The 11,140-nt window shown below is 39.0% G+C and overlaps 1 protein-coding gene across 1 annotated transcript in view; it reads left to right on the top strand.

The window, feature by feature from the left end:
• Positions 1-8,301, top strand: part of DUT (deoxyuridine triphosphatase) — a 15,185-nt gene extending 6,884 nt beyond the window's left edge. The window contains exons 4-7 of the mRNA XM_007455554.1: positions 1,673-1,717; positions 6,875-6,949; positions 7,109-7,179; positions 8,096-8,301. Coding sequence (XP_007455616.1) covers positions 1,673-1,717; positions 6,875-6,949; positions 7,109-7,179; positions 8,096-8,152 — 248 coding nt within the window. The 3' untranslated portion in view covers positions 8,153-8,301. The remainder of the gene's footprint in view (positions 1-1,672; positions 1,718-6,874; positions 6,950-7,108; positions 7,180-8,095) is intronic.
• Positions 8,302-11,140: the final 2,839 nt, after the last annotated feature.

The following is an 11,140-nucleotide window of genomic DNA, read 5'->3' as shown; positions in this document are numbered from 1 at the left end:
CCTCCCGCTGCGGAGCACAGGCTCCGGACGCGCAGGCCCAGCGGCCATGGCTCACGGGCCCAGCCGCTCCGCGGCATGCGGGATCCCCCTGGACCGGGGCACGAACCCGCGTCCCCTGCATCGGCAGGCGGACTCCCAACCACTGCGCCACCAGGGAAGCCCAGTATAGGTGATTTTTAACTGGTGCTTTTTCCAGTCTTACACCAACTCCCCCTTCAAGGATCAGATTGCATATGAAGTCAGATTTCTTTGTGAAGGTGGTATTTGTTTTATAAGAAAAAAGAGGCAGGTTCAGGATAATGGCACATGGCATCTTATGAGAGTAAAGTTTCTAACCCCTGAAAACATCAGGCCCTTTAGCCTTTCCCCCTTTGGGTATCCTCTCATGGGGTGTGCTAGGCAAGGGATGCGCTTCAGTGCACTAGAGGGAAATGCCTCCCAGTGGCAGGAGAGAGGACAAAATGCAGGTCAAGTCAACAGGTTTGACTTTTCTGCCCCAAGTCAGTTGTCACTATAGAAAGAGTTTAAAACTTCTTTTCAAGAGCATAATTACTTGCTGACTAACTTCAGAGTAAACATAAAGGAGCAAATGGAACTGTGATCCCTGGGGGAATCTTGTTAGCCACGAGTCAGAGAACTGCTAATACTAGCCTTTAAAAGAAAAATGAGATGAGCGCTCTCTTCATCTCTTTTTGCCAGCACTGACTGCATTTTTGTGTAATTGCACTGTGATCCCTGGGGGAATCTTGTTAGCCACGAGTCAGAGAACTGCTAATACTAGCCTTTAAAAGAAAAATGAGATGAGCGCTCTCTTCATCTCTTTTTGCCAGCACTGACTGCATTTTTAGTGTAATTGCGGGGGGGGGCAGTTAGGAGATGGGGTGAAATAACTGAAGGCAGGAAGGTGTAGCATTTATTGACAAAGTGCCTGATATAGGTTATTCTGGAATAAAATACTAGAAGTTAGGGTAATTAATGGTAGGCCTGATGCTCAAGTCAGCAAGAATAAGGTATAAACTTAGCTTCTTACTCTGGTTCATTTGTTTCATACAAACATGTCTTTTGGCATCTGAATTATGAGTAGGAGTTCCAAGTTCTAGGCTAAGCTCTGCTACTCTGTGGTTGCGTTTATGCCTCTCTCTCTCTCTCTCTCTCTCTCTCTCTCTCTCTCTCTCTCTCTGCCTTCTTCCCAGTATGATGTTCCCATCCTGCATGTTCCCATGTATGTCTGTTCCCATACTGCAACATACTCTGATTTCCTACTTTAAAATAAAAGTCCTCTTCCTCTGCCCCATGTCCCTGCCAGCTACCATCCTCCCTTTGTGACCAGACGTCTGGACAGAGTTGTCTACAGTTTTCCCCACTTGTTCACCTCCCAGTTCATTCCAGCAGTCCACAGCTTCACCACCATAGATCCTCAGTTGCCTAAAGACATGCTGGAGTGGTTTAACTTGGTTTTGAATTAAACCTTGTCAACATTTTCTAAACTGTTCTTTTCTACTTTGGTAATACAATGTGATAAATACATTTTTAATTCATAGCCATCTGCTAACATTAAGATTAAGATACGGATGTTATAGGAGATGAGAGTGACCTGCTTAAATTGTGTCAATTATATTCAGTATTGCCCTTCCCTCTTAAGACAGTCAATTTATCCTTTTTTGTTTTGTAGCTCCACGTTCTGGCTTGGCTGCAAAACACTTCATAGATGTAGGAGGTAATATATTTACATTTTTATTCTGTAAATATTTGCAAGTGTTTACTTTGTCTTTGCTTAAGAGGAGTAATCAAATGACAAATTTTATTTTTATCAAGAAAAGAAAATGATTTTTGTTGTGTCTTGCCTTTTAGAAATTTCTGTCTCTGAAGTTACAACTATGATATAGTTTTAAATGCTATTTGAGTATGTCTAATTTTTTAATGACCATTATGTGAAATGCATGTTATTTTCCTAATAAGCTAGACACTATCTGACAGATAGGATTTTGCTTTGGTTTAGTGATAATCTGCATTTAGTCCAAAAATGACTCTATTCATAGAAGGAAGTTTGTTATTATAAGGAAAGGAAAAGCTTTTATATCATTATTTAAGCAACTGCAGTGAGTGCTTCTCTAACAAGACATCCTGGCCCTCGGATAAGTGGGTATGCTAAATTCTCCACCTCTTGCCATTTTTACAAAGCTACTTTTTAACAGACCAGGAAACTGGCTCAGAAATGAGCCCAAGTTGGGACTTCCCTGGTGGCACAGTGGTTTAAGAATCTGCCTGACAATGCAGGGGATAGGGGTTCGAGCCCTGGTCCGGGAAGATCCCACATGCCGCGGAACAACTAAGCCTGTGTGCCACAACTACTGAGCCTGTACTCTAGAGCCTGCAAGCCACAACTGCTGAGCCCACATGCCACAGCTGCTGAGCCCATATGCCACAACTACTGAAGCCCATGCGCTCTAGGGCCCATGCTCTGCAACAAGAGAAGCCACCACAATGAGAAGCCTGCACACCGCAATGAAGAGTAACCCCCGCTCACTGCAAGTAGAGAAAAGCCTGCATGCACCAACGATGACCCAGCACAGCCAAAAATAAATAAATGAAAAAATTTATATTAAAAAAAATGAGCCCAAGTTGACACGTTAAAAACTGGAATCCATCCATATTTTTCCAATCCCCTTGTTCTTTCCACTGCAGTTAAATACTGTGAATCACTCTGCCCCTTCCCTCCACCAGCGGAGCCCTGCCCTGAATTAGCTCACTGTTACCTGCACTTCAGGGGTTAACATGTGGCTGAGGCCTGTCCCTGGGCTGTCTCCCCATGGTGTCACTAGATGGTGCTGTGGGGCAAGTCGGGAGCCTAAAAGTAGGTCTTAGGGACTGAAGAGGAGCAGAGTTTGACTGAGACGGACAGACCTCGGACCTTGGGGGCTGAGGATTGCCTGGGTTCAGTTATGCTTGACTTTCAAAAATACTTTTACAAGGTCAGTATGGTCACTTAGGCCTATAACTTAAGGATGTAAAAGATTGTACATATTTTTAAATAAATTTCAAAGGGTTGTGAAAGGAACATGGGCTTTGGAATAACAACAGGATTTGGGCCCCAGCTTTGTCACTAACAAGCTAGTTATTACTTAACTTTCCTGAGCCTCAGTTTCCTTATCTGTAACAATGAAAATTAGTGTGCTTGTCCCTGAGTGATGGGAAGATTGAATGATAATGTATCTGATATTTCCTTTCCCTTAGGGACTTATCAGATCTTTTTTTTTTTAATGGAAACTTTTTTTCCGACTTTGTTACTAATTTTTTCTCTGTTTAAAACAATCCTCTGAAAAAAATTCATGTAAAAGCAGTGGAAAGTTAGTTTGCCTGGTGGTTGGTGTGGTATTATTCACACAATCACATTGTGGTGTGTTCTTGGATGCATAGTATCTTAGAAATGTCTCATAGGCACAAGTTTATCATAGTTGGCCACAGTTTTTATTTCAGAAGAGGGATGTTGTTAGAATTCCTAGTCTGTAAATAAGGGTCAAAGGGAAAAGTTGAGTATGCAGGATTCCGTTCAGAATTCACATCTGGTAGGTGGGGATAGTTTTCACTAAAGAGGGTTTCCAACAAATGACATGCCAAAGTCTTGACACAGTAAAACTTTTGCCTGAAGTCAGTTAATCACTCTGCCAGTTCCAATGCATGATTTTTCCAGTGATAACTTCAAAATACTTTCTGCTTTCTCATGAAGAGAAATATCCCTGATGTTTATGTCCCTTATGTAGAAAAGGAATAAGTCTTGTGTTTTTCTTGAAGCTCAGTTTGCCTTTGAGTAATAAGTAATAAATGAACTTAGAACTATTAGATTTTTTTTATACTATTAGCATCATACTTAAAAAAAAAGAAGGGCTTTTTTTTGTTATATATTTTAATTGACTTCAAATTACTTCATTTCTTTTAGTTAAGGACTTTTCAAACTTCTGTGTGCCAAGCATAAAATCTAGGTAGATAATCTGGCTTTGCAGAATTCAAGACACCCAAACATATAAGTGTGATACATAGCACAGGCCTTTACAAAAAGGAGTGTTTTTGTATTGTAGAAGATACCATAAAGTAAACAGATAAATACTTACAAGTCATATGAGAAAGAGTTAAATACCCAAACAGATAAGAAAAAAACAAAACGGATCATAAAATGTACAAGAGGACGAGCAAATGTGCAATGCATGTAAGGAGGAAAAAAGCCGAGCCTCATTAGTCATCAGGGAAATGTAAATAAAGCCACGAGATACCATTTTTTACTCACCACGGCCAGAGTTTAAAAGATTGCTACTATCTGGTACTGTCAGGGAGTTTGGAAATGGGCATTCTTAAATGTCACTGATAGAAATTTGAATTGCTATACCTTTTTTGCAAAGTTATCTAGCGATATCCATTAAAATTTTAAATATACACACCCTTCAACCCCGGAAAGTGCTTTTTTGAAACTATTTGATGAGAATAAAAAACACTAACACTCAAGAACATATGTAAAGGACTGCCTTGATTATTATGGGGAAAATGTGAAAACGACCTGAATATCTGATGTTATGTAAGAGAATAGTTACATAGAAATAATGGTGCTGTATTTCCATATCTTGGATCTAAAAGAATGACTTTTAGATATGTTACTCCCCAAGGATATCAATAATATTTTAGGTGGAAGAAGATGTGTAAAATATATTATTGTAACATTGGCTACCTGAGGGAGGGTCGGGGAACATTATTGGCCTTTACTTCGTATGTATTTGTACTATTTGGGGAATGAAACGAGTTCAGAAGTCAGCCCACACTGCCTTCATCTAATGCATTCTAGGTGAATGAGTGCTAGCCTGTACTTCAGCACTCCCACATGCAGATGCCAAGGCCTCGTGTGGTCATTTGTTCCGGCATGGGAGGCATGGAATGACCTGCTACTGAGGGGTTCCTTCATTAACTCTGATCTAAACTGTTCCTGCAGCTGAAACTTCCTACATCTAGATAATATAGAAAACAGCTGGTCTCATTTTTATATCCATTCTTTCAATAAATATCAAGGACTGATTTAATGATCAACTGGCAGTGGGGAAAGATGCCAGGCTTCAGTATTTTTTGAATTGGTCAAAGTTTTATTGCTTTAGAACCAGAAAAGAATACTGTTTCCTTCAGTCTAGACATGATATGAACCACTTTCAGCCACTTTTACACTCACCCTTCTCACTGTTAAAAATAAGTTTATCTTTAATTCAAACTCTTAAAAGTGTTGTATCAGGAACCTTTTAAGAAGTGCTTAAGTTCAGTTTCACTTACCCCTAGTAATTCATGCATAAACCACAGGGGTTCGTTTAAACTTCTACTCTAATCCACTGGAAAAATCTAAAATGTTGGTTTTCTGAATATTTTTCCCCATGGTGGAACTTTTTTAAATTTTGCTTTTTTTCCCCCCTACATGAGAAAATTGAAAGGGGATGCTTACCTTTGTTCTAAAAAAGAAAAAAAAAATTTTTTCAGTTGACCTTCAAATAATTATGAGTCTGACCAACCAGCATTAGTACCCATTGAGCTAGTGCAGGCTCAGCGGCCATGGCTCACGGGCCCAACCGCTCCGCGGAATGCGGGATCTTCCCAGACCGGGGCACGAACCCACGTCCCCTGCATCGGCAGGCGGACTCCCAACCACTGCGCCACCTGGGAAGCCCCCTGATTCTTTTTATTTTCTTTTTTCTTCTTTGATAAGAGTTTTGTTAAAGAAGTGAGGTGTTAATGAGAAGCTGTAAGATGTGACATGGAGCTACGTTTAATTCACATGAATCCTATCCAGCATTTTACAAACTGGGGGAAAAGAATTATCGTGTATAAAAGGAGACAGGCACTGAGGGGGATGAAGGGGGTAGGAGAGTGACTGCTAACAGGCAGGGGGTTTCTTTTTGCAGTAATAAAAATGTTCTAAAATTGATTGTGGTCGTGTTTGCACAACTTTGAATATGCTAAGAGCCATTGAATTGTGAATTATTTCTCAATATTAAAAAAGGAAATGAGAAGGCCTGGTGCACCTATATTATCTGTGCTTGTGTTTATGGAAGTGTTTTGGATTCTTGGCCCAAAGATACATGCTAGCAAGTCTGGTAAATGTACTTCTCTGGGCCAAGGCAGGGCCCTGGCTCAAGTTTCTCTCCTGCAAAGATTTGCTGCCTTTGTGTTTATAACCTCAAACAGGTACTAATTGCACACAGTTCTGTGTAAAAGTGTACTCATTATTAAGCTTATGTGCTAATGTCTTCTGAGAGATGATGCTCTGAGAAAGGCTGGTAGCTTAAATTAAAAGGAGAAGAAGAATGTGAACTGAACGATTCAGCTCCATTTTCATTATAAAAATGGAACGTTCTGGTATTTGCTAGACTGCTGCTTAACATTGACTTATTCTACTGCAGATCTTTAGGCTTTTTGACATTTTTATTTATGACTCAATCATATTTCAGTCTGGATGTTAGTGGGAAGTTGCTACCAGGAGAAGCCTTTAAAACCCAAACCATAATTTTCTTTTAGTCTTTTGGGCGGGTGTGCCACAAATAGACAATAGGATTGGAGAGAGCAATTCAGGATGACTTGTCAGAGATGCTAAGTGCCTACTCCCAACTTAGAGTAGGTAGTGGTCACCATTTGTAAGGATGACAGGTTGGAAAATTAGGACCACTTTCTTAATTCTTATTTGCATTTTAGTAATTTCTTAGTTTTGAGGCTTTACGTAGTGCCAGAGCAAGATTCACATATTCATTGTAAGGATAAAACTCTCAGAGCTACTTAGGAATGATTCTGAGGTAATCATATACCCTTAATCTTTCGGTACCATAAATCAAGCTAATATTTTTTTTTTTCCTAGCTGGTGTCATAGATGAAGATTATAGAGGAAACGTTGGTGTTGTACTGTTTAATTTTGGCAAAGAAAAGTTCGAAGGTATGTCAAATATATGCAGTCACATAAGTGCAGTGAGTTTTCCAAGTTATGTATGTCTAAGTAATACATACTACTATAACTCTCATTGTACTATACAAGGCAGGATACAGAGAATGCATCAATATCAGTAATAAATTGTTTTGTTTTTTTCCTTTGAAGTCAAAAAGGGTGATCGAATTGCACAGCTCATTTGTGAACGGATATTTTACCCAGAAATAGAGGAAGTTCAAGTAAGTATCATAAAAGCTGAATAGGGAATAAATGATGTAACATCTTCAGTGAAGGAAAAACAAAATTTTGAGGATTTAATATGCTATTTGTAACTAAATACAGATTTTCCTCAACTTAACAATGGGATTACATCCCAATAAATCCATCATAAGTTGAAAATATCTTAAGTTGAAAATGCACTTAATTCATCTAACCTACCGAACATCATAGCTTATCCTAGCCTAACTTAAACATGCTCAGAATGCTTACATTAACCTACAGTTGGACAAAAGCATCTAACACAAAGCCTGTTTTATAAGAAAGTGTTGAATATCTCATGTAATTTATTGACTACCATGCTGAAAGTGAAAAATAGAATGGTTGTATGAGTACAGAACAGTTGTGTTATCAGTGGTTCACCCTTGTGATGGCGTGGCTGACTGGTGGCTGCAGCTTGCTGCCATTGCCCAGCATCACAAGAATATCACACCGTATATCACTAGTCCATGAAAAGGTCAGAATTCAATATTTGGGGCACAGTTTTTACCGAATGCAAATCACTTTAGCACCATCATAAAGTCAAAAAATCATAAGTCAAACCATCCTAAGTTGGGGACCATCTGAGGTAGAATATGTGACTAGTCCTATTTTAGGCAAAATTTAAATCTTAGAATTTCTTGAAATGTTTTCCATAGCTATTATACAGCATTACTTTGGATAATAAACCACTTAAATAGTCTGTGAAATTCTACTGTTCCTTTAGCTTTTTTGGAACTTATTCAATAATTTATGAAACCTTAAAAATTTAATTTTCTGTAATCTCCTTTTTGAAACAATGGTATAGCAAGAATAAAAGTCTTACAAATTTGGAGCTGGAGAGAACTGAAAGAGGATCTGAAATTAACTACATGGCTTACTACCTTTATGTCTTTTCAGGTTTTAGATGACACTGAAAGGGGTTCAGGAGGTTTTGGTTCCACTGGAAATAATTAAAATTTATGACAAGAACAGAAAATGAGAAAATATACTTTTCCTTGAAAATAAAGGCTTTGCTTAAAGTGTTTTGGTGTTTTGCACTTCTGTAAACTTAACAGTTTTAGCTTCTAAAAATACTTGGGTTCTCTTATGATCAAGGAAAGGATACCTCTGTTGGGATCACATAGAAACTTACTTTCTTGTGTTTTTCTGCATTTAACTGTTATATAAATCTGTGTGGTGACCTCACACAGTTTCTTTTAAATTAAATGCACATCAGTTACCCCAAAACCTGTATTATTTAATTCGCTATATATTACCCCTTCAGTAACTTATTTTTTAATTGCTTTATATACCATAAGCAATGCCTTTCATTCAGTAAATTTGAATTCTTTCACAGATACAAATTACTGTATAAACTGAACTGAAGGACAATAAAAAGAAGTTAAAATTATTCCTAATTCGTCCCTTCTCTTCAGTGATCTGAAAAATGTCTTTTTAAGCTTAAGATTCTTTGTGAGGGTGGGAACAAGAGAATCCTCAGTTTATTTTTTTTATTTTTAGGTTTATCCTTAAATCCTTAGTTTTTTTTTTTTTTTTTTTGGTTTTTCCTTTTTTTTTTTTTTTTAACCTCCCTTTTTTGTAGACCCCAGGTTAACTTGGTAGAGGTGTGTTTGTGAAAGGAAATGTAACTTGGGAATTTCCAGTTGGTTTGTTCTTCTGAATTTCATTCTGTCAAGTAAACTGTAGTTATGTGACTTTCCCTCACTGAAGTAGCAGTAATAGGCTGCATCCAAGAAAGTATACAATTTAATAGGGATAAATAGATGTAAAGAGGTATGCTTAGGCCACTGGGTTTGTCCAAACCAAGTACCTTTGAGTAAGTCTCAGCAGCATGAATTAGCTTAATTAACATCTACTGCAGCCTTCTTGGTGTGCTTTCCTTTTCTGCATTTCCCAAACCCCTTTACACCAGGACTTTTTCAATCAGATGCACTAGTGTGAGACTCAAAAGGCATCATTTTGCAGATGTGGGTCATACAGATGGAATGCTTCTGGAGCTGGCAGCTCTCTTGGCCACCCAGTTCCTGGAAACACAGGTTAGAGTTTTTTTCTCTGTCCTTCTAGTGATTCTCCAGGCCATTTAATACCCTGCAGTGTAGTGTTTTCCATTACTTTGGAAATGTAACTATGGGTCACGATTCATTAGTGAGTCATGAAATCAACTCAGTGGGTCATAACTAGCATTAAAAAAAAAAAAAAATAGAAAAACAGCAGAGGACAACATGTCAGATGGGTAAATATTGTGAAGATTATTTGAATTATATATTTATGTGTGCATGTGTGTACTGGGTCATGGTATAAATTATTTCTGAAGTCAGTAAAATTTAAATAAATTCTTTTCTGCTAAACTAACCAGTCAGGTTCTCTGAACCCTGACCAATACATAGTAACAGTTGAGTAAGAACAAAGAGTATGATGTGACTACCAAGAGATATGGTCTTAGCTTACACTGTTACCATTAAGTCCACTATATTAAGCACTTACAAACTGCTCATTTCTTTCTCATAACATGCCTGTGGGAGAACAGATGAAACTTTTTTTATAGATAACAAAAATCGGCTCAGACATTTCAGCTAATAATGACCACTATTAAAATTCAGGTCCTGTGGCTTCAAAGCTCATGTTCTTTGCAGTATCTTCAATCTTTCAAGTGGTAAAGATAATATAGAATGGAAGAGATGGTTGATGAAAATCTTCCTCTAGTTTGTTCATACCTGGAATATGTTTCCATCTTGGTACCATATTTAAAGGAAGATGCTCAGATCTGAAGCTACTCTAAAGTTAAGAGACCAGAATGATATCCATGGGGGATATAGATGAGAGACCTGGTATGGAGGTTTTTTTGTCTTAAGTTTTGGTTTTTGTCTGGAGAAGTGTATCTGTTGGGATGGGAGGAATGGGGTGGGGGGTGGCAGAAGGTCCCAGGGATATAATAGATGTTCTTATAGTCTAAAGACTCAGGGAATTAGGCTTGTCATATGTCACCTGAGGGACTGAAGCTAGGGTCAGTGAATTTAATCTACAGAAGAGAGTGGCTGTGAGATAATAGAAAATAGATACTGGTCTCTGACCCCCTGGTGATAAGAACACTGGGAACATCTCTTGTTCTATACTGGTCTTTGACCTGTGTTCCTGACACAGAGCTCCTGAAACCCTTGTAATTTTGTGGGTGGTAGGAGTGTCTTGTTCTAATGGGGTGACTCTGGGTGGGCTCCTGGATGGCTCCTGAATGAGGGCTGGTCACTGGAAAGATGGACTGAGACATGATCAGAAGCTTAGAATTTTCAGTGCCCACCCCGTGCCCCCCCCCATTCTCATGAAGGGAGAAGGGCTGAAATTGGAAGTAATCATGGATCGTTCCTATGTGAAGAAGCCTCCATAAAATCCCAAAAAGAACAGGGCTCAGAGAGCTCACAGGTTGGGCTGGGAGAGTGGTGCGCCTGGACAGGTTATGGAAGCTTCATGCCCCTTCCCACGTATCTTGCCCTCTGCACCTCTCCCATCTGTATTTTCACCTGTATCTTTTATCATATCCTTTTATAATAAACTAGTAAACATAAGTGTTTTCCTGAGTTCTGTGAACTGCTCTAGAAAATTAATCAACCCCAAGGAGAGGAGGTCTTTGGAACTTCTATAGTTGGTCAGAAGCACAGGTGAAAACCTGAGCTTGCAGCTGGTGTCTGAAGTGGTGGGAGGGATGGCTGGGGGAGAGTGGTCAGTCTTATGGGACTGAGCCCTTAACCTGCAGTATCTGAGGCTATCTCCAAGTACACAGTGTCAGAATTGAGAAATTGTAGAACACGCAGCTGGTGTCACAGAATTGCTTGTTGTGGGAAAAAGCTTGCACACGTTTGGTGCCCAGAAGTGAAGTGTTTTCTGTGAGTAGTAAAGGAGACTCACAGGGAGGGAAGACATGTTAGGAAAGAACTAAGTTTTTCCCTA

Source organism: Lipotes vexillifer, unplaced genomic scaffold (genome assembly GCF_000442215.2).
Source record: "Lipotes vexillifer unplaced genomic scaffold, Lipotes_vexillifer_v1.1 scaffold24, whole genome shotgun sequence".
Classification (NCBI taxonomy): Eukaryota; Metazoa; Chordata; class Mammalia; order Artiodactyla; family Lipotidae; genus Lipotes; species Lipotes vexillifer.
The sequence above is the reverse complement of the archived record's forward strand: the minus strand, read 5'-3'. Positions and strand labels throughout refer to the sequence as shown.